Source organism: Molothrus aeneus, chromosome 3 (assembly GCF_037042795.1).
Source record: "Molothrus aeneus isolate 106 chromosome 3, BPBGC_Maene_1.0, whole genome shotgun sequence".
Classification (NCBI taxonomy): domain Eukaryota; kingdom Metazoa; phylum Chordata; class Aves; order Passeriformes; family Icteridae; genus Molothrus; species Molothrus aeneus.
In genome coordinates, this window is record NC_089648.1 from 9,160,567 (window position 1) to 9,184,041 (window position 23,475).

Below are 23,475 nucleotides of genomic sequence, written 5' to 3' on the forward strand. Positions count from 1 at the left end.
AGTGCTACCATCACTTTCTTCTGGATAAAAGAAAAAAAATACACCCAGAATTTAAAATCCACAACCATTCCACTGGGAATCAAACAATTTCTTTTACAGAAAAATGCCTGTGGAGAGTACCAAGCCATTTTTCCAAAAGCAGGGGCTCCAGGCTCCACCTGCGTGTGGAAGGTGGTTGGCTGGCCAGGGCTGCCTTCATTTTGTGTACCCCTGAGCAGGATCTGGCCTGCAGACTGCACACACATTTCCCTTCTCAAAACATGCACCCTGTGGCATCTGTCCAAAATCTGGAGTACTTTGGCAACGAAACTCTCGGGATTTTTATTCAGAAAATTTGGAAATCTCAAGCTAGTGTACTCCGAGGACATCAGTTACCCTATCCATGGGTGGAGGATGGCAACTCCACACATGCAGCCCTTCAGCCACGAGCAGTCACCCTCTAAGCCCTAAAACTGTCAGATTTGGTATTTTTGGTATTTTTCCTGTACCACAAGCAAGAGGGTACATGGTTATCCTTCCACCAGAGGTCACAGGATCTGGGGTTCTGGTCATGGGTTGCTGCAGCAGCTTGTACCCAGAGGAACTCACTGCATGCCCAAACCCACCCTCACACAGCAGCTTCCCCATAACCCCAAAGGCACTGATTTCTTAAAATGGCAGTAAAAGCCCCAGAGGATGTCAGGGCAGGAGGAGATAGGGAGGGAGGGGGAGCATCACCTTGGGCTGCCATCATCTCAGCCTGCAATGAGGGGAGAGAACATCTTTTTAATTGCCACTTTTAACACATAAAATACATGGAAAATCCTAATTTGACCCACAGCACAGGCTCATCCCATCTGCTGCAGAGGGAGAGCCACATTATCAAGGGCCACACTGAACAGACATCAACTTCTGAAGTACAGTCCAGCTGAATAAATAACATGGAAAGTTAATAGCCAAATCCTTTCAGCAGCAGCAGTGCTCTGGGAACCTGATTAGAATTTGAACATTTGCATTGATTTATATTTTTTTTCAATGTTACCAGCTGGGAGCAAGTGCTGGAGGGGAGGTACAGGGACAGCTCTGCAGAAACAGGAACAGCTAGCAAAGGATTACCTCCTAAAGGATTATCTTTTAAACAAAGAAAAATTTGGTATACTGCAAACAACTAACTCAAATCAAAAGAAACAGATTAATCCAACAGGATTAACAGGTAAGGCTGCCCTGTACTTTAATGTCCAGACACACAGCTGAGGAATGTGAATGGTTTTATTTAGATGATTTTATTTAGTTGTCAAGCACCTTTTTCTAGTCCAAAATAAGAGCTGCCTGTTCAGTTAAAACAAAAGCTTTGACAGCTTAGCCTGCAGCCTCACAAGCAACAGGGATCTCCTGTCTTTTTACAGAGCCCTTTCCTTTACCCTTACATATGTAATCTCTGATCATAGAGTTTTTTTAACTCCCATCAGGAAGCAGCATTAGTTGCTGCCTGTATTGCTCCTGCGCTGGGAAATTTCCAGAACTGAGCTCTCTCACTTCCCTCTGGGTGGCAGGGGAAGTCACTGAAACTGAGATGAAGCTCTTTATGAGTTCATCTTGCCTGAATTTTTACCACTCACGTGGATTTTACAGCCACAGTGCTACAGAAATACCAAAAGTAAAATAGCATCAATCTGCTAAAATAAACCAGCATCCACGTATTTGGAAGCAATACAATGATATCTACTTGAGCATCCCTGCCTTAGCAGTAGACATGTTAGTAGCATCTCTGACTTGCACCAAAGATTTGTATTAAAATCTACTTGATTATTCTGACAAGCAGAGTGAGGTAAGCAACCAAGTTTAAACTATAACAATATTAAAAAAAAAAGTACAAAGATAAAGCCAAACTCATTTCCTATAACTACATTTTACTGTATTTTAATATTTCCACATTTCTGTTAAAATTAGTTATTAATCATACATTTGAGATCCCCTTGGGGTAAATTAAAAAGCCTAAATACTTAAAAACACAACACAGCATAAGGCAGTTCAGCAGTTTCTTTATGTTTTAGTCAGCCCCTACTCTGACCCAGAGTTGAAACCAAATTCAGCAGCAGTTGCAAACCTTACCTCTTGATGATAGGAAAGATTATGGACTTTGGTGAATTTTTCCATCTAATAAATTTTTATTTCCAACTTTTGAACTTTTATTCTTTTATAACCAACTAAGCTCTGCATTGGTCCAGCATATATTTCATGTTTGTTTAAAAGTGAATTAAGCATTATGCAAAGACTCACCTCCTCCACCTCCAAGAAGGCTGGAATTAGCTGTAAGAAAAACAAAAAGGGAAATATTAGAATTATTAGCATTGAGCTTCCTAAATATACATGGAACCAAAACAGAAGATGTTTCACAGGAGATTGTCCAGTAGATCACAGGAGATTGTTTCAGTAACTTTGCTACTCTTCCCTTACCCGAAAACACTTAATGCAAAAACAATCACTTATTGTAAATTGCAATCACAATCTTTACCTTTGCAGTATCTTTGAAAATGCAAGCTAATAAATAAAACAATAATACAATTACTAAAGCTAATGCATTGAATAGGTTACGAAATTACAATCCTGCATTTTTAATTCTATAAACCATATTCCTTTGTGATTACCAAATTAGTTTAAAATTTCCATTGTAGAGAAACTTAAATAGACTTTGATGCAACTTCTGATTATCTCTCCTTGTTTTCTATGCCATGGGACCTTTGGGGATGATGATGAGAAATCCTGGTTCCATTGATGTAAAAGGGTTTGTGCAATTGAGCTGGGATTTCCCTCAGCAGGCTTAATTGACTCAGCACTGTAACCATCCAGCTACCCAGGCCAGAACTTGATAAATCACTTATGAAAAGCAATTTTCAGAGCATGGTGATACAAGATGGTCCTTCAAATTAAGCTAGTACAATTGGAGTCTTGCCAAATATTTTCCTTTCAGTGCCTAGGCAAAAACAGAAGGAATGCCTAAGCTTCTAAACCTGTCCTTTAGATGTGTGGGAAACAAATCCTTGTTGTATCAGAATACATTTAAAACAAAGTAAGAGCATAAAGGAGAGACACAGGTTTTTCTGATGAGTAAAGAACAGAGAGCTCACACCATGTCCTGCTCCAGGACAAGGGTATATAGCAAGATACACAGAACAAATAAGGTATTTTCTATATGCTATTGTTTATGTCCTTTTCCTCTGTCTCTTCAATAGAAGCATGTAAACAGCAAATTCCCTGCTGTTGTGTTTTTTCATCACTTCCTTAAGATTTTTACATAAAATTGACAATTATCTTTGTTTTCTTCTTTATCAGATATTATACAAACACCTTGCACTTAACATCCATTTTCAGCTCAAACATTTGCAGCCAGCTTCCCCTGACACTGCAGTAAAACTGCCTTCATCAGAAAGCCAGATTTTCCATCACAGCCAAGATTCATCCTCAAAAGTGCCTCTACATTACTCAAGAAGTACTTCTACATGAGTCAAAATGCAATGTTCTTTAAAGAAAAAAAAAAGCAGTTTTATATCCAGCATAACTGAATATCAAATCAAAGCAAACTAACTAAGTTATTTACTCATCCTAGGATTAGCTATCCTACTGTCACTGAGGAATCATTGAAACCATGACCTACAGAGATGTTCTCATGCTTTTTCCTCATTCAAGTCTGGTTCTAGTACCCTGGAACATTAGATGAAGGAAAATGGGACAAAAAAACCCTTTTTTTCTGAAACAAAGTAATTTGGAGCCATTTTCAAAGAAGTGCTTGTTTGAAGACACAAAGGTTGGAGCAACAGGCACAAAATGGAAAACTTTAAAAAACAACAACAAAAGTATCTGTAAGTGATGAACATCTCTTGCCCATCCTGTCTAAAGTGCTAGCAGAGAGCAAATACTGCCATGAACATATTGCCTTTGACAAAGACAGAATGATGGTAATAATAAATGCGTGCAGACATGTTGCAAAGACTGTCAATCTTGGTATATTTACCTAATTCTTGCCCTGACTGAAGTTCACTATTAAACAAAGAAACAAATAAAACCAGCCTCACATATGTCTATAGCTGCTTCTGAAGACCTCCTGTAACAGGTAACATCACTTTTCCTGCAGTACAAAGTACTTATCTGCTATAGAAATCAGGAGAGTTCTTATCAGAAGAAACTAAAAGGAACAAAGTGTCATCTACTGCCTGCTATTCCAGCTTATTTTTTTGGCACTGCAGAATACACCTACAATTAAACTATTCTAATCCTTACATGAATCACGTTCTAAGACTTCAGTTATTATGTTCAAGAGACTTGAGACACACAGCTAAAACTTGTTACCAAAGTTTCCACTGCTAAAAAAGTTTCTTTGGATACCCAGCCAACATCCCCATTGTGAACTTTCATTCAATGGCTTCTCAGAGAATTATGTTTCTCTCATTAAGTTTTCCTGACAATGTTCATCTTGCCAATATTTTCCAAAAACTTCTTAATAACATATAAGGTAAGTTAGCACCCTACACTTCTCTATAGAAACAGTAAAAACAGTTCAAATGGGTTTTTGGCTGCAATGCATCTACTACAGCTATTGAAAATGCAGTAACAATTCACAGGAACTCTACTTTTAAATTTTGCTTGATAACAGAAGCAAAATCAAACCATCTCCCTCTGATTCCAGCAAAGAACAAGACTGATTTATATTTACAGTTTATTTTCTAGAAAGATAATGTGTCAAAAAGCAAGAACTTTTTTTTTTTTTCAGATTTTTCAGACGCTTCCTGAAAGGTTCAATAAAACGCACGTTTCTTTCCATATATGGGAAAGTCTTACCACTACAGAAGTAATTTGTCACTTAACACCTAATGAATCTTCTCCCACACAGAGGTCAGCACAGCCCCATGGCTGCAATCACATCATATTATGCTGGAGCAAGCATGGCCTCTCCTCTCAGTCCCTCTGTGTTTATCTGCAGCTGCATTTTGTCCATCAGTGCTCCCAAACCATCAAGTCTTGGAAAACCCTTTGGAAGCTGCTCCTGCTGTAGAGGTTCAACTATGGGCAGCTGTATGAGCAACCAGCAGAAGGTCCCAGGAAGCTTTCAACCTCCAAACTTGAGAGAGCCCAAACTGCCCCACAGGTTACACACTGCAACTCCTCTCACTCGGGGCAGGTAGAACACCTTGATGCCACCATGTGCCCTGAGAAGCTCTGGATGCCCCATCCTGGCAGGGCTCCTGGTTGGACTGGACAGGGCCCTGAGCAACCTGATTGAGTGGAGGGTGTCACCCCAGAATACCTGGCCACAGCTGGAACGGGATGATCTTTAAGGTCCCTCCCAAGTCAAACCACTCCATGATGCTATAATTTTACAACTGCAGATTGTAAATCCATCTTGGCTAACCCCTTGTTCTTATTTTTCTTTTCCAGAGCTGCCCAAGATTCTCAAGTCACAGGAGATTTGGGGTGAGAGGAAACAGGAAGATTAAATTGCTACCAAGTTACCAAGGCATGAACAGTAAAAGAAAACAAAGAGGGGCTCCAAAAAAAATGTGCATAAAGGCTTCTTGTACCTCATTTCATTCCCCATATCACCCTTTCAAAGTGACCTGCCCAACCTCTCTGAAATTGCCTCCTTAAAAACTAGAGTCCACAATAGATTCCTGAGCATTAACTCTGAAAATCTACTCACAACAGAAACTTGAAATATTATTTTAATATATACACAGAATGGTCAGGCAGGCAGCAGACTGCTGTGCCAGACTGAAATACAGCACATTGATAGAGCCCCATCCAAAACATCATTGGTGATGGCCCTAAAGAGGCAGCAGAGGTGAGAGTTCATCTAATTTTAAATATTTTTGCCTACACCACTAACATAGGCTTCAATTCTTTCAAAAAAAGTTAAAAAAAAGAGCACCATATCTGGGGACCAGTTCCTGTGGTGTCCTTTAAATAGTGGCTTCATGATGAGACAAATTACAGCTCTAGAGATACTGTGCATCACCACTACTTTAAAAGGAGACTTGAATACAGCATTCTGAGAGACAGATCTCATCTTCACAGTCTGTCTCAGTACAGTGAGCAGAAACACATCAAGAAGTGTTAAGATGGCTTTCAGCCCTTTAGGTCTGGGTTTCTTTTTAATAGGGACATTAGAACCATTAACAAAAAAAGTGTTTCTACAAAGTTCAGCCTCATTCCTAAGAAAAAAGCCACTCTAAAAAAATCACTTCAACAAAAAATAAACAGTATCTAATCACTAAGGATAACGATTTAGCCCTTAATGAGATTTTTATAGCCCCAGATTCAACCAGAAATTCAGTATTTCAAGTTACTTAAAACCTCAATGGACTAGATAAACATGCTTTTTAAAAGCACCAGGACAACCTGCTAAAGAAACCCAGAACATTAGTCTGCTGCACCTTGAGAATCCAACTCTCGCTTTAAGAAACAATATTCTCTCCAAAAAACTAGTGTGGGGAGAGAAGGGAAAAAAGTAAAGAAAACAAAAAACCTGGAAGGAAAGAATTTGAAGTAAGCTTAGTTGCTCATGATGGAATACACACACTGAAAGCTCAGGTTACTAAAATGTACACATTTTAATAGAGAATATACCAGCAGATTTGACAAATAAGAACTGGACATCAATGTTTTAAACCTCAGCCTTCTTAAAGAGTTATGTTGTGTCAGGTCTCCAATTGTTGGTGCTTGGCATCAATCTGACAGTCACCATCAGTTTATCACCTCACTGTAAAACTTTCATACCTTCTCTCAGTGAGCTCCCACAAGCAGCTCCTCCCAACACTGACTCCTTTTCTCTTCCTTCTGCATGGCCAGCTGACTCCTTCCTGTCCCCGGCACAACCACCTTACCCTTACTGCTCCTCACAGCCCAGCCAGCAAACGCCAGCTCTCCATCAGCTCACCCACTCCTAACACCCATCCTCACTGGACACAGCTGTGCCCTATTAAGGGCAGGGCTGTTCTTACTCTTTGGTAATTAGCACAGGTGCAACTGCTCAGGGGTGAGATTGGCTTCAGCACTATCTCTGTTCTCCTACAATCCATCCTCTGAAAATGTTCTATCACTTTCCAGCAGTTTTTTGACTGAATAAGCAGATCAGAAATTCTGGTGTGGTGTTAATATTTTCCTCACTGTTCTCTTTACAACATCATTCTTACCAAATAGTAAGGTTATTTGAAATTTTGAGGAAAGTAATTGAATGCTGAAGAAGTTCACCTCAAACAAAACTGAAAATCTTCCTGCACTGCTAGCCAGAACATAAAAACAATGAAGGAGGATATATGGATGGGTAGGTTGAACAGGCAATTGCAGGCACAGAAATTATTTCTTCTGCTGTCAATTCTGAGGAATTTAGAGAATAGGAAAGATGTGAATAGCAATTTTTGTGATCTCTCTGGAGATAACACACTTTTAGCTTTGTTAACAATACGGCTGAATAACTGTTTACTTTTTGTTGGCACATACTCATCTGACAACAATTTAAGAACATAAATTCTTCTGGGAGCATATCTTTGTCAAGTATTAATGGCACTAGTAACTTAAATTGACATCTATGTCATGCAGCCATGCATCTGTCAGTATAATAAAAATATAACTAAAAGATTAGTTGATATTGTCTGACTTTGGCAGCAGATGTTTGAGCTTATTTTGATGTAAAAAAGATTGAATATTTTTGTCAATACTTTCTAATTGTGAAATTTATTCAAGGAGACAACTTTATAACTGGCAGTACTGTAAGATGCAAGATACTCTATTGCCTCAGACACCATTTTTATTCATCAATAAAACATCATAAGAGGCAGCTGGTGAGCAGAGTAACAGTAATTTATGGAATGGAAGCTACATTTCTTCTACATGTTTTGTGAGACATCCTTACCTGTCACTGCATTTCGTTTCATCTTCTCTCGAGAAACCAGAGAGAACAAAGAGGAGTGAGATAACAGTTGCACCTTGTACATCCAAACATTTTTAGCAAGAGATGTGTTTGGGTGCCTTAAAGTAAAAAGCTTCAGGCTTAAAGATCATGAAGTCATTTTGCAGCAGGTATAGTAAATAAAACAGAATCACCACTCTGTTTAAAATGTTTCCCTGCATATAAAGCCACAGCAGTCAGGAGAGGTAAAATAACATTAAAACAACAGACTGGGCCAGATTGGCAAAGTTACGTCAGTGGCTAATGATGCAAAGCAGAGACTACTGGAAATCAGAAAAGCACTAGGCCTAAGTGGCCAAATAAGATTGCCTTAAAACACATAACCATACCCACAAAAGAGCTCCAGAATATGGGTGGAACAATTTACAGAAGATTTCTAAAAGCACGTTGCTCCTCTCCAGGTTTGCTTACTTTTAATGTGTGATTGAGAGCACATCATACTCTCAATAGATGCTCAAAAGACTTCAGCTTCATTCCTAAAAAATCTCCTTTTCTCCCTATAAAACCTCTCTGTAAATAGACACAAACGTTTACCCAGTCTCATTTTATTCATAATAGGAAGTACTAACTTCAAGCTCTCTTTCTAAAAAGCCAAGATTACTAGAAGCATGACCAAACAATTCAGCTCATGAAGTTTTCAGCATCTTTGTTTTAGCAAAACAGATGATGTGGGATACTACAGAAGGAATTGAGCTTTCCATGTCTTACCTTTTTTTTTTTAGATATGGAAACTGCACAGTACAAGTCAAAGATTAAAGAAAAAAAAACTAATGGAAGGCTTTGTGCAATTAGAAGCACAGGTTTTTTATTTGGAACCAATAAAATGGCTTTGTGGCTCACTTGTCACAACCTGTGATATTCTCTTCCCCACTCACAAATTCTCTACAGAGAACAGAGTTTTTTAAACTAAGGTTTGCTATCTTTGCAAATAAAGCAGTCATTGTCTGTAATTTCAAGCTTGTAAAAGGTATGTCAGAGGTAGATTAAGGGAAAAAAAAAATAATCAGCATACTAGTAAGTACTCTGGAGTTGATCCTGTCAAGGAAATTGCCTTCACAACATTCAGAATTCAATAAGGAAACAATAACTGTCATAAGGTCTCAGTTATTTTTCTTCTTCTAATACATTACCAACTCAATACATGATATGCATTTATGCAAGAAGGTTATTTTTAAAAGCTATATATTACATCCATTAAGCTTAATCAGTCATATGCAAAGCATCTCTGAAATCTGATATGATGAGTAAAAAAAAGCCACCAAATGCACCAAAGACCCACAGCAGGTAAGGCAGCAGACAGCAGCATGGGACAGAAATGAGCACACAGCTATCAGGATAACATCTTCAACTTGGCCTAATTGGAGGCATAACTTCAAAGCAGAGGGAGCAGAATGACAGGTTTTTTACCATACAGTGAAATACAGTAATTGCTCTAATGCAGGGTGAAAGAAAATTAACAGAAATTGAAGTTGACTAACACATCCTGAGAAAAATCCATGAGAGAAGGTGTTTGGCCCAGAGTACTTCCTAAATGCTGCTGTATAAACTTCCATGTGGACTGAAGTTTAGGCTGCAGCTTTAAAAGAAGCCTAAACTTTGCAGTTGCCTGAGGACTCCACCAAAATTGCTTCTTGGTGGGAAAGTCAGACAACCACAACAAGAAAATGTAACTTAAAAGAATATCCCAAAAACCAAATGAACTTGTTTTTTAAGAATGGTCTCAAACACAACTACACAAAGCACTTCCAGGTGAAATTTTTGCAAAAACAGCAGTTCACACTTTCCTACCAATGAAATCCATACTTCTCATACCCATCCAGTAGTATTAATTTCAGCTAGACAAGGCCATCTATTTCGAAAGAAAAGAAAGAAAGTGATGAAGAAGGAGAAGGTTTCCTGCCAGTGCCTCAAGAAGGACAGTTAGAAGAACCTGTTTGATGAGGCTGATGTCATCCTTGGGAGGGAGAAGACGACAGACTTGTTGAATCAGAACCTGCAGTTTGCAGGGAAGGACTCAGAAAAGGCTAAAAGTGGCTGGCCAGCACAGAAAGATCCATGGCCATGTTTTGTGTGTGCCCCTCGACAGAAACCATGCTCGTTCTCCCCTCATTCCTCTCATTTTGGGAAACATCAGAAAAGAACAAGCCAGGAACAGTTTCATTCTAAAATAGGGTGATAAATTGTCACATGCACTACAAGGGGAAAGAGATTAATTAAGATTTGATCCATTTTGTGCATCAGTTTGTGATTTGTTCAGCCACTTAAAAGTTGCCTTCTAGATCATTAAGGTATTTAACAATCTAGCTGAGCTGAAATGTAAAGCAACAGGAACTTCCTTCAGCACAGAATAATGAGGACAAAAATATTCAGGTCTACTAAAACCCATTCTTCATTACACAGTTTAGGCCATCTGTGTGGTTTGTAAATGCAACATTAAAGGGAATCAAAGTGCTGCAGTATATAATTAATCCATTTAAGTAGAATCATTATCAATATTTAAAAGCCTAGGCAAAAGAAAGTAAGACGTGGTCCAAGGTTCTACTAGCACAATTATAAAAACAGTTTTGGTAGTAATTGTTGCAAAATAATTAGTGAAATTTATAAAACTCAGGCATCTTTCCAGTATCCCAAAGGAACTAGAATATGTTATCTGGAGAACAGGAAAAAAAAATCAGACTGAAGTTCTTCAAGCTTTTGTTGCTTTTGTCTTTTCAAAATTACAGCCAGCTCTGAACCTACCAAAGTCTACCTGTATCTTATGACCTTTTTCTTCTATTTTTAAAACACAGCTATGGTACTTATGGTGTGGCTATATATAAATGAAACTAGGTTTCATTTCAATATTTTGCTACAAAAAACTGCCTAATATTTAACTTCTCCAAGAAAAATGTCGGACTGCAAAAAGCTTCATTAAAGCAACAGTTACCCTCTGAAAATGAAAACAAAAGGCAAGAAAAACTAATGTATTTCAGTCCTGAAACATTAATATTCAACATTCAGGCTTCAAATCAATTTTAAAAACCCTAATTTGTTATGAAATCAAAGACCACTGCTGGAAAGAAGCTACCTGGGGCCTTGTCCTGCCATTTCTCCATGGGGCTACCAGCAGGAAGAGTTTCCCTGTGGTGCAGGCACATCCCACTCTGCCCCTGTTTTATTCCCAGGCAAGTCAAGCAAGGGTGGTCATGGCTCCAGCTGCAGGGAGACCTCACTGGGTGTATTTTCAATTCAAAGTAGCACATGTCCACACCACTGTTTTTTCTTAGGGTAGTAACACTCATGAACAATCCATTAAAAAAAAAAAAAAAACAAACAAGAAAAAAGGCACACCTGATGTCCTACAAAACAGAAACAGCCCTGGTGTTTTTGTTTGGTATGGTTTGGTTTTTTTCAGCTACACGGACAAGACTTTACTTGCAACTTTTGCCTCCAAGTTAGAGGAAGGCAAGCTGTTATTGCATTGTTTTTGCAAGAGCAGCCTGGAAGGAAGATTTTGACAATGAATTACAAGCTCCTGCAAGCAACTAGCGCAGACTTGTAGGAGCTGAAGAGCCTGCAAAGCACTGAAGTTGACTTTAAAATGTGTCCAACTGGGTGAGTGTAACATGCTCTGCACATGATCATGTTGCATCACCTCTCTAATGATCCTTTCTTTATATAGCCTGAAATTAGAAGCAGCTCCTACTGTGGTCTGTGGGAGCCACATTACAGAAGAAACAGAGGATCTGGTTATGTATTTTAAAGTCGTGGGGGTGTTGTTTTCAAACACAGGCCCAAACTGTTCCTATAGGGCTAAATATTTGTCTAACAACAGTCATGTGTTCCTTTGTAAGGGAAAGTGGAACTTAATAACCTCAGTATTTCAGTCAAACCAGAAATAATGCATTATGGTAAAATATGGACTGGACATCATACACTGCCTCTAATAATATTGTCCCAAGTATTTCTTTATCCTGCTGTCAAATATACTATCCATACTTTTTCTTAACTGTCTGTTTCAAAAAGCTATAGCCTAAAAAAAATCTGGAGAAGACCATAAAAGACAGTAAGAATAAAGTGTAGCCATCAACTTACTCTATCAGAGACATCAGAAACTTCCCCTTTTATGATAAAAGTAAGTCAGCTTAGTCAGATCGATCATCCTCTCCATTTTACTGGTCTTGGAACGTACAGTCCATGACACATCTTAAAATGGAGAAACATAAACTAAAGTTTGAAAAAAAAATAGTGCTAGCTTACTGTTTTCACATTCTCTGAAAACTCTAAAAACTCTATTCAGGAACTTTAAAGAAAAGGAAGATCACAAATAATCAAAATGATGGGAAGGCCTGAAGATATTTTCAAAGGCATGACAGAGCCAAGAGCCCAGATGAAATCCCTGGCAATGACAGATTTTAGATGGTGTGGGACAATTCTTTGTTCCTGTCAGCTTGTGGAGGGTTTCTAATCTTTCCTAGCTGCAGATGCTCACAGTTTGTGATTTATCCCAACCACCATCAGCTCGAGCTGTGCTGTGTGGTTACTTCCCTAGCAAACAGTGCCCTGCACCCCATTTCCCTGGCCATCACCTGTGTGCCTGCCCTTTGTGCTCCCCATGGCTGCCTGAATAATAAAGCAATGAGTTGATTTGTTAAACTCTTAAGATCTCTCTTTAACACTACAATTACAGGCACTTCTTAAAGATAAGGCAGATTAAAGCTATCACCCAAAAATTTGCAGTAAACAGGCAACGCTGTTATAAGGTTGTGCATTCTAGCAGGTAGTATCTGGCAGAAGCAGCATTAAGGCTTTGATGAAAAATTTACTGAGGTTATGCTGGACAAGGAGGTTTCATTTTCTGTGAAGCACAGCAGGAGGGCAGGATGTTGCACTGTCAACACTGATAATGCCATGCAGACAGAAAAATAATCATCAAGCTGCAACTCCTAATCAATAACTTCATCATATAGGCACCAGTGGGTCATCCTTAGGATTTCATGTCCTTGCTTCCTGCTTATGCCACTGGTCAATTTAGATATGGAAATGTTGCCTGTATCAAGCAGGACACATGCCACCTTGTCATGTAGGGTGATTCCCAGTTAGGCAACATATTTCCATGGTCTAGATGAGCCAAGACTTCTGGATGCACAACACGTGTGGAAGACTGATCTCCCTCCAGAGCTGACGATGACAGGCAGGCACTGTCCGGTGGCAATGTGGGACATCTGTGTTTTGTGAACCCAAGACAGATGATATAAATTCACCCTCTGGTGGCCAAGATGCTTGTGGTTAATTTACCACCATCACCACAAGCACTTCCACCACAAATCCTTTCAGCCATAACCACTACCCAAAACCGCAAGAATTGCTCATACTTGCTATTTTTGCTACTTTTTTTTTTTCCATTGCTTCTAGTCACAGTGTGCCCACTAATTCAAGAGTAATATCAGCACATAAAACAAGTAATAGAACACATCTGCCCTTTGCCTGGGCCACAGCTCAATCAGAAGCTATTTTGTATAGCCTACAAAGTATTCTCACTGAGAGTTTCAATAAAAAGGACTGTGGCTTGTGAATCAGAGCTTAGGACTGAGAACAAGAGAGAAAAATCCTACAAACAATTTCTACAGATAAATAAACCAAAGATAAATTGGAGAAAGCTGATTAATCACTTCAAAGTATGCTGTCCTTTTTTTGTGCTGTTACTGAGCATTTTTAAAGTGCTCCTTGAATAAGGACTTCTATGTTTTTGGTTTACCAATCTTTCTGTTAGGCAAAAAGGAAGACAAATACATGTAGCTCAAAAACCCTGCTGGATGAACATTGGTTCAAAAACCACACTGGTCCAAGTTGAATCCTTTTTCTCAAAAATGCTGCAATATATACAGTCCATCTAGAGCAACTTTCTAATGCCTTGCAGTCAATGAGATGATATTTTAATGAGTTATTTTTCCTTCTATACTTTACCTCGAGGAAAAATAAAGATCTTAAGAAGCTCCAAGCTTTCACATAGACCATTTGAATCCAGGATTAGTATGTAACTCCCAGTGGTTTATTCCATGTCTAGGAAATATAAACAAGGATGGTATAATCTAATCTGTGCAGAGCAAACACTTCATTTCACTATTCTAATACTGCTAGAGTGATTTATGAGGCAGCTGAGTAATTCTGAAAAATGTACTAAGAAAACAAAGGCAAAATTAGGCAAAGTACAAACATTGTTTATATGAATACAGAGACCAGCAATGTCAAAGGATATCACAGGCATCTTATGCTACACATAAGCACATCTGTGAGGCAGGTAAAGTATGTTTTTATAGCTGTTCAGAAAAGAAAATGATGAATCATCTTTTATAGCTCTATATAAAATTACTTTTCTAGTGGCAATTAATAGAGAGAGGCCCCAGAACAGCAGTCACATGCTCTAACCATCAGGGAGAAATAAATTACATGACAATAAACCCTCCAAACTTTAGTGAATAGGGAGAATTCTGTTTTCTCATGAAAAGCAGCCACATCAATCCCACATTGTATATGCACGTCAGCAAAGAGATGGCCCAGTGGAGCTAGAGAGGATCTGCTGTACCCAAAGTATCAGGCAGAGAGACTGCAGTTCAAAGCCCACATGACCAAATACCCAGCACAAGTTTATGGTCATTATTAGCAGGAAAAGATGTCCTGATAATTTATCTCATGTATGCTGATAACATTTATCTCATAATGCTGGTATCATTCCTACCAATATGTACAAAACCCACCAACAGTCCCAAAATGTTACCAGAGTATTTTAGAGGCAGCAAAATCCACAGTGATCTGGCTGGAATAAGGGACTGCACTGGAGTATGGCTCTGTTCTTCCCCCAAAGTCTCAGGCAGTCTTTTCTTTATACTTAAAACAAATTAAATCTACTGCAATTAATGATTATAGTTTTTCCTTCAATCAGCCCATACTCCTCTAGGAAATTAACTTAGCTATTAAAAGCCTAAAGGCTGGAGAGGAACCTAGTTAGATGAGTTTTACCTCCTCTGTATTGCCTGTGTAATCAAATGCAGTTTCCCCACCAGTTTAATTCTAATCAGTTTAATTACTGAAAATTACAATGAAAAAAAACCCCTTAATTCTTACACGAGAACAAAGGAGAAAAGCTACACTTGGTAGCAGAAGACAACTGGGTGACTTTGATACTGCACATGAGGGAGAGGAGATGACCAAAAATAAAGACAAATTCCAATATTCCTTAGACAACAGCTATCAGACTGAGGGGGTGGAAATAGCAAGCTACAAGCCAAGAATAAAACTCAGCACAGACTACTTCCAAGATGTGAAGTTGTGGGGAGAGTTTATTACTTCAACATTGCAATGCCTTGATTATACAGGACTTGTGTCGATCCACTGAGTGTAATCTGTATTTCCTACTCAGTCTTTTGGCCCTATATAAAAGTCTTTTTGCTGTAATATAAAAATACTGAGATGAAAGGTGTCTTAAGCAAGTCTTTTGGACGCACATGGTGCTACATAGATACATTTAGAGAGAAAGTACATTTCCTTCACTTGATTTCCACAGCAAAGGTATTTCTTACTGCTATGAAACTCTGCATTTAAAAAGAAATTATTTCATGGTATGTTTCTCTTGTCTCTTGCCACAAAAAAAAACACCATTCCAATCAGAGCAATGAAAGGCAATATAATGCCTTTATTTCTTCTGAAATACCCAAAACATAAACCAAATCCATTCTTACATTGTATCTATTTCCCATTTCTCATTTTTCCTTTTGTCCATAATGGTTTTGCTGTCTACTTCACAATTCTAAGGACCTCAATCAAGGCCACTTTAAATCTTGTCCATCCAGATGACTAATCCCAGTAATCTCATTTAAACTGCTAGTTTACATTCTACTAATACTGCACAACCATCTAATCTGTGCAAGGAAGGGGCAGGAGCAGGCTGGTGACTCTTACTAGAAGACATTGCAATCCCTGTGCAAGCAGAACTGCCATAAATCAAGGATTGGTGCTAGTAAAACAGATAGTGACATTTTAAAGTCTAAAATACTGGAACAAGTTATTTTATTTTTGCTGAATTCACCAATCAGCCAGCCTTGCATTTTGCCATGTGCACTGCAGAAATGAGAAATTCTGTCTCACCACAAAAAATGCAATCCTTCTCCAAAAAGGAAACTTGTTAAATCCAAGGCAAGTTTTTAACTAATTATGTGCACAATCTTTTACTAATGGAGACTGGGGGGAGGCAGAGGGTAGATAAAATACCACAGAAGTATTCAGAAGCATCCTGGAATATGCTCAGAAACACGGAAAGGTGAACTATACAGATCTTACCAACAGGCAAGCCATGCATGTTCCTAGAGAAATATGTCGTGTCTCTTACAAAAAGGCCACATGGCTGCAAGACAGCAGATGTGCTTCTCACAAAGGCCCCTTCTGTGCCAAGATGTCTGTAGCCATGAAGTCTTTCAAAAGTCCCTCAGTTTGTAAAGATCTGCAGAAAGCAGCAGTATCTCTCTCTGAGCAAACACACACCAAGCCTTTGTCTGAGCCCCTCCTGGAGGGGCTATTTAATCAAGGTTGAGATAGGAACTCCTAGGGTGGAAAAACCTCCTACTTACCTTAAATGCAAGTCACTTATTCACCACTTTTGTTCAAAAGTGCCTGGCCTTGAACATTTTAAAGGCTGTAATGGGATCAAGCATATCTAAAAGAACAATAAATCTCAATCAAAGTTCAAACCAAGTTCTAAACTTAGATAAGGTGTCTGCACATATCCTTATGCACTCCCAATTGTTTTATCCCAATCAGCTGAGAAGGTATTTTACAAAACCCTTTCCCAAGTTTTTCCTAGACTTTCTTCTCTTAGAAGATGGGGAAAGCTACAGAGAAATACCTTGAAATTCCTGAAGGTTCTGACTTTTGAAGCACTCATTAAACATGCAGTGAATAAAATGGGGAAAGAACTTCAATATTCCAAAAGCATGGATCTACTAGCAGTAACTCCTTACTAGTTGATGGATATTTTCTGCCCCATTCATGATAAAATTTGGTTCTCCTCTGGAAGATCAGCAGTTAGAAAACAGAGGAAGAAGAGAGGAACAGAGGAGAAATAAAAAGCAAACAAAACCAAAACATGTATAGACCAAAAAAAAAAATCCAAAGAAACAAACAAGCAAAAAAAACCCTGAAACCACACACACACACACACACAAAAAAAAAATACAGCCAAGAAACAACCACAAGAAAGCACACAAAGGCAAGACCATAAAGTAAGATTTGCAAAAACTCTATCTCCTTTTTTTCTCCCAGAAGATACACCAATGTAGCTATACATTAAATTCACATTATTCATTTTAAGTACATGTTTAAAGAGCTATGGTTATAAAAGCTGCAACAGGTCCTGCAAGAAACAGTACAAAAATCAGCTGTGAAAGGGACCCTTCAGCATGAGCCCCTTTCCTGTGACAAACTGACAAAGACTCCACACAAACTGCATCTCACATGGCAGGACCAGACAACTGCTAAAAAGGCAATTGCATGATGTGTTCCACCATTACTTGTTAAAATTAATCTTTAAAATAAAAACATTGTATTTGCTTGAGGCACATAAGATAGTTCTTTAAAATGAAGGAAAAGCAGCTGAATTGGAATTGAAGCAGTCCAGGTTAATTTACAGGATATTAACGTCTGCTCTATCGCTGCCATTTCATTGAAGCTGAGAGCTGAAGTGTATAATGTCTGGTGCACAAAACAGACTTTCATAAAGACAAATTCACCTACTGGTGGGTCCAAAGTATCCTTGAGAAGAATAAATGCACTTAACCTGCATTTCCTAGAGGATGCATTCTAGAGGATGTCCTTTTGGAGGTCTGAGTCCCTTTCACCTAACCTATAAAGCTCCCATAGGATCCAGACAAAGCTCAGAGCTGCATGGAAAGCTCCCATGCCACAAATGCCACTAGGGTCACCACTGACAAAACAGCCAGGCTTAAAAAGATTAAATTCCCTAATCTGAGAAATGCCATTGAAGCAGAAGACCAGATAAGTCCTAAGAATAGTTTCAAAAAACAAATCTTGCAGCTCAGCAATTCCACTTTTTATGGTAAGGGATGTTACAACAGCTCCAGAGTGAATTCATATTTAAATAGAACTAAGTCCCCTCTTGCATCCTCCAACACATCCATCACTGTAACTTCAGCCTTTTCATAATTTAAATGAATAATCTTCAGCGCCTAAGTAGATCTTTAGTCTGTTTTGACAGACAAAATTAATACCTTCTGCAGTTACTGTTGGAAAGTACTAGAAGGCCCAGTGATCAGATGCTTTGACCTCCCCCCTCCAGCCAGTTATTCATGCTGTCAGCCAACTTCTGCAAGTCTCTGTCCCCAGCAGCCTGGCCAGGAGCAGCCCAGCCCAGCCCAGCCCAGCAGCCCCACTACAAGAGAGAAATGTAGGGCTATTATTGAGGAGAAAAAAGTTCTATGGATCTTTATGTCAAAGATGGGTTATTTGGGGGTTCTGCTTATTTATTTAGGGGGAGTTTGTGTGATTCCTGGGGCTGTCCTGTGCAGGCTGTCCTGTGATTCCTTGTGGGTCCCTTCCAACTCAGAATATTCTATGATTCTATGCATTCCAGTTCTACTAGTTAATTTTAATCTACGCATAATTTTTGTCTTGAAACTTTTGACCTATACTGAGCCCTGAGATCTATGAAGGGTAAAAAAACCAGACAACCCAGAAAAGGCTCAATTCTCTGCTTTCCCAAATCTATCAGACTCCCTAGTCACACCCCACTTTTCTAGCCAGTAAAAGAAAATGAGTGCAGGAAGAGCAGTAATGTTTTGATACTGTTGCCATGGTGTAAAAGTATTATTCCATACAGGAACTTTCACTATGTTTGTTGTCAAAATCATATTCAACAGGTAAAGGCACAGTACAAGCATGGGAGGCATCAGACCCTGACAGCTGGCAGCCTCGAGCCTTGATAAAGACCCAGCCAGCTGGAACTGAATCGTGCATTACTCCCTCAAGGTAATTGATAAAATGGCAAAATGTGTGATATTGGAAACTGGTAGTATTAATAAAAACAGGTTTTACCAATATTAATTAAGATGCTTGGTAAATACATTAGGAATGCTTTATTAACATAATCTATTTAATAATGGACTACAACCATTTGTTAATGGTACTGAATTCACATGTGAAAGAATTTGGTTTAAAAAATACAGTGAAAAAGGATGACATGCTCCACTTTAACACACTGTTTAAAAAACTCACCAGAAGGAACAAAACCCATGAGAAAAGATGCAAGACCTTGTTTATTCATGGAATATACTAAAGTCTGAGAACTATAAGAAAACTTGCTGCATCCCAAGGAAATCTTTATTAAAAACTATCATCTTTCATTTTGTTATACAAGAAATACTTTGAGAATTTACTCAGCTGCAGTTAAAAAAGCTGTAACTATAAATTCTGTATAGTATCATCTACTTATTAAATTCATCAAACTGAAAAAATATTAATTTCTTTTAGTGAAAAAGAGAACTATTAAAACATACAGCAGCTTTAAAAACTTGCAGGAGCACATATTTTTCCTCTGATATTCCTTTATTCTTTCTTTCATTTTATTCTTTTTATAAATGGCTGTATAGGTATCTCCAGAACATCGGGTTGAGATACTTTTATTACTATTCAGCTGCCTAATGATTTCACTTTCCATGATTTACACTTGGAAGAATGTAATAGCAAATACATGTAATGACAAAAAATGTTTGCTAAACCAGCCAAGTGCAACTAATGCTGCTGAAACCACACGGGCAGAAAGCAAATGGGGAATTGGTAAATGACAGTGTTTGGGAGATTAGATTCCACAGGATGTTCACAAATAATAATTTACCATAATGTGCTGCTCTCCTTGGTTCCCCAGGTAGCCATCAGTCTTCCTAGAAAGCAAGCTGGATGCAGCCACTGAACCTCCCATCCTGCAGAGCAAACTCCCTTTTTCCACTGGCTGTAAGAGGGATCCAGTCAGCTTTAGACCTACAGGCTTACAGCACTCTCACCATGCATATTCAGGGCTGCAAATCTGCATTCTGGAGAAGATTAAGAGACAGCTGGGAGCAATTTTCAAGATCTTAAAGCATAAGAGGCCCCAGTGGTTTGGGAGCAGATCAGCATGCTCACTCTGGTAGGATACAGTGAAACGACATGGTAGGGAAGCCCAGGCTCTCACCCACAGTAACACATGCACACACACAAATCCAGTGCTAGAGCTGCAGTGAGTCCTTGGCAGAAGCACACAGCAGGTACAGCGGGAGGATTCCAGCACTTGGCAGATACTGTCACAAGTGGAAATGCATCAGAGACTGACCCCAACCAGGTCTGCCCCCACCTGCACAAGTTAAAGTCAGCTTGCATGACCATGAAGTTAGCAGCTGTACTTCCACATGGTTCATGGTATCTTTCTGTCCTGAGACTCCAGCGAGGGATTGTCTTCTACAGCCATTTCACCCTTCCATGACTACAGTTATGCTTAAATTAAGACAGCTGCCAAAAAAACTACAAGCTGTAGTATTTCATTGAAAGCAACCCTTTGGGAACTGCTACTTCTGAGCAAAGAAATAATCTTGAGCCCAAATGAGGCATTGTTATCAGGGGCAATAAGCACTATTTGTCCAAGATTTTCTACCAGAGACAAAGATGTTGTCTCCACAGTTTTCTTTCATCTTGTCTCAGCTCTCATGTCTCTGATATCCCACTCATGGTTTCCCTCCCCCTTGATCTAATCCCTACATTTCTCCCCTTTCCAAGGCTGTACGTTATGACATTTTCTCACAATCACATCATTTCCAGGTACTTCTCTCTTTGGTTCCTCTCTCAGCTGCTTTCTACCTCTCCAGGTCTGTGTTGCCCAACCAGTTTATTTTTCTACACCCTTCAGCCCCCCCTCACTGCTCTCCTGAGCTGCTCTGTGCCCATTTGCTATCCAGCTTTCCACTGTGAGATGACATCTTGCCTTTCGGTTTCAGTGCATGCAGTTCCAGTAACCGGATTAAAGGGACTTAACTCAGAAAGAAGGCAAATATGTAAACAAGCAGCTATGAGATATAAGTACCTAACACAGGTTTCATTCAAGCAGCATGCATGTCTGAGAGAGCAACCCTTTTTTTTAATTGCCCCAATAAATATTGCCTGAAACTTCCCTTATTTTCTGTCTTTCGGGGTCATCCTTCAATAAAGACACCTCAAAACACTCCTGGGTTAAGTCAAGAAAAAAACTCCAAATTAATTTATCAGGGCTCTCTCTTGAGAGGGAATGCAGCTGCTAACTGGAAAACCTTATCTGATAGCCTGGGAGTTAAAAGGTCACAGGAGACTAGGAAGTAGCTGATTGAAGAATAGCCATTATCTTTTCCTATGCATTATGGTAATTTTTTTCAATCAAAATCAAAGCTCTTAAGAATATTTTACTGGACACCACATTGATCGTTTAAAATTTGTGCTGTGGAGTCTTATAAACCTTGGCAATATAATTATGAAACTGCAAACAGAGATGTGTTGTGGAATCATGCTGTTATTGAAAAACAAGTTTGTAAGACATAAATGGATATATATACATATATATATTCTTAAGATCAGATATTAAGGCATTTTTCAACAACTCAGATGTATAAGCAAAAAGTTTCACTTACCAAGACTCATCATAAATATTGAATTACTAAACAAACAACCTAAACTGGATATTGAATACCAAGCATTACCACAATGTGGAAAAACCTCTTGCTTCCCTTGAGACCGGACAATTTAATCAGCCTACAGGAAAGAAATACTGGAAAAGTTAAATTTAATGCTCAGTGAGTACTATTTTAACCTTCCTATTTCAGCAAGATTTAAGATTTGTCTCAGAAGAGTTATCTCTTCTCAAATTAACTTTACCCTCCCCATCCTTTCTTCTACTTATTTATGCAATTAACAACAAATAAACCTGCAAAATCCGTATCGAAATTCCATTTCCACTGTAGTATGTCAAACAACAGCCCTCCTCTTGCCATTAACTGGAAACTACCTTTTAGATTAAAGCCCCAAGTTTTTCTATTTATGACCATTTGTCTTGATTTTTCTCCTATATTTTCATGATGGAATGCCCATGGCAACTTCTAGGTTCTAGCCACAGAACAGTGACAGAAGACAGTCCAGAATTAACGATGGAATTGGAGGCTTTACTACATAAATTAACCTGCCAGTGTCCTGCCACCTGCTCTGCAGGAACTCCTCGGGGTGAAGTTGAGCTCTGTAACTCTGTGCAGTTCAGATTTTAAGTGATGTTTAAACCAGAAGCTTAACACTGTAATACATCATCTGGAAAGCATGTAGAGACTGAGCAGTTACATTTGAAAAATAATTCCATCTAACACTCCTTAAATAGGAAGGTAAAGCAAATGCACAGCACTTAACAGCGCAGATCAAGCCCTGCAGAAAACACCATGTGCACAGTTTAGCTCCAGGAAGGAATATGGTCTCTTCAGCCACTCTAAACTACCTCCAAATGCCACAGCAGATCTGGTGTGTGGATGTCAGTAGAGCTTCGATACTCACGGGCCCACAAGCTCTTCTGAAGCAAAACATGAGCAGGTCTTACTAAGAGGAGCTCACAAATTGTAATTATGGGAGAAGCACTCTGTCTTGAAAAGGAAGTGCTCAGAAGGCTCAGTTCAAATACACCAAAGTAGTTTTATTTCACATGGGTGGACCTAAAACAGCTATTTTCTCCACAGTGGGGAGAAAAAAAATATTTTCCCCTTATTTGTTCAGAAATAAAATTGTTGGGATACTCTCCACAAAACGCCACTTGTGAGGAAAACGAGACAGATTGGGAACAGCTTACACAAAGTGGAAAAACTCGGCATTTTGACACGTGGCACAACTCTGAGTGCAGCTTTCCTGCTGCTGACAGCAAGTCATGGAACAGCATGTGCTAACTCCTGCCTTCCACAGCAGTGTCAGCCCTCCCCGACCAACCACGGCACCATGGACAGTACAGAAATCATAGTTACAGAGCACTTGGCTTGTTTTCTCTGTGCTGTGTAGGATTTTGAAGGCCTGAGTCATTCCTTTATAAAGTTTAGTCCTTCCTCAGCACTACCCTCTAATGGTAATTACTCCCCCATAGGGTTTGTGTGCTACCCATCAGGATGTGGAAAAGGTGATCAGAGCATCTCAAAACTAAAAAGACAAAATATTGGCAAACTCACTTATCCTGTTTTCTCCTTAATTTAATTAATTTTACATAGCAAAACACGGCAATCCCAAGTACCCTGGCCTCTGAAACACCAGCAATGCTCAAAGCCACCAAGAGCCATAATGAGGAACAAGCCATGCATAAAATGTTTATCAGTGAAAGGCTCACCCAACCTTCAGCTCCACCTGCACCAAAAAGCACCAAGTTTAGTTAAATCTACAGAACAACTGATTTCACCCGAGTTCCAGGACTGCTGGGGGAAAAAAAAAAAAGCTTTAAAAGTTCAACTGCAGTTATTTTTGTTGTTGTT

At 39.0% G+C, this 23,475-nt stretch overlaps 1 protein-coding gene across 3 annotated transcripts in view; it reads right to left on the bottom strand.

Annotated features, from left to right (window-relative positions):
* Positions 1 to 23,475, bottom strand: part of MACROD2 (mono-ADP ribosylhydrolase 2) — an 853,439-nt gene that overhangs the window by 666,834 nt on the left and 163,130 nt on the right. For all 3 annotated transcript variants that reach the window (XM_066546232.1, XM_066546231.1, XM_066546230.1), the window contains exon 4: positions 2,260 to 2,289. In XM_066546232.1, coding sequence (XP_066402329.1) covers positions 2,260 to 2,289 — 30 coding nt within the window. The remainder of the gene's footprint in view (positions 1 to 2,259; positions 2,290 to 23,475) is intronic.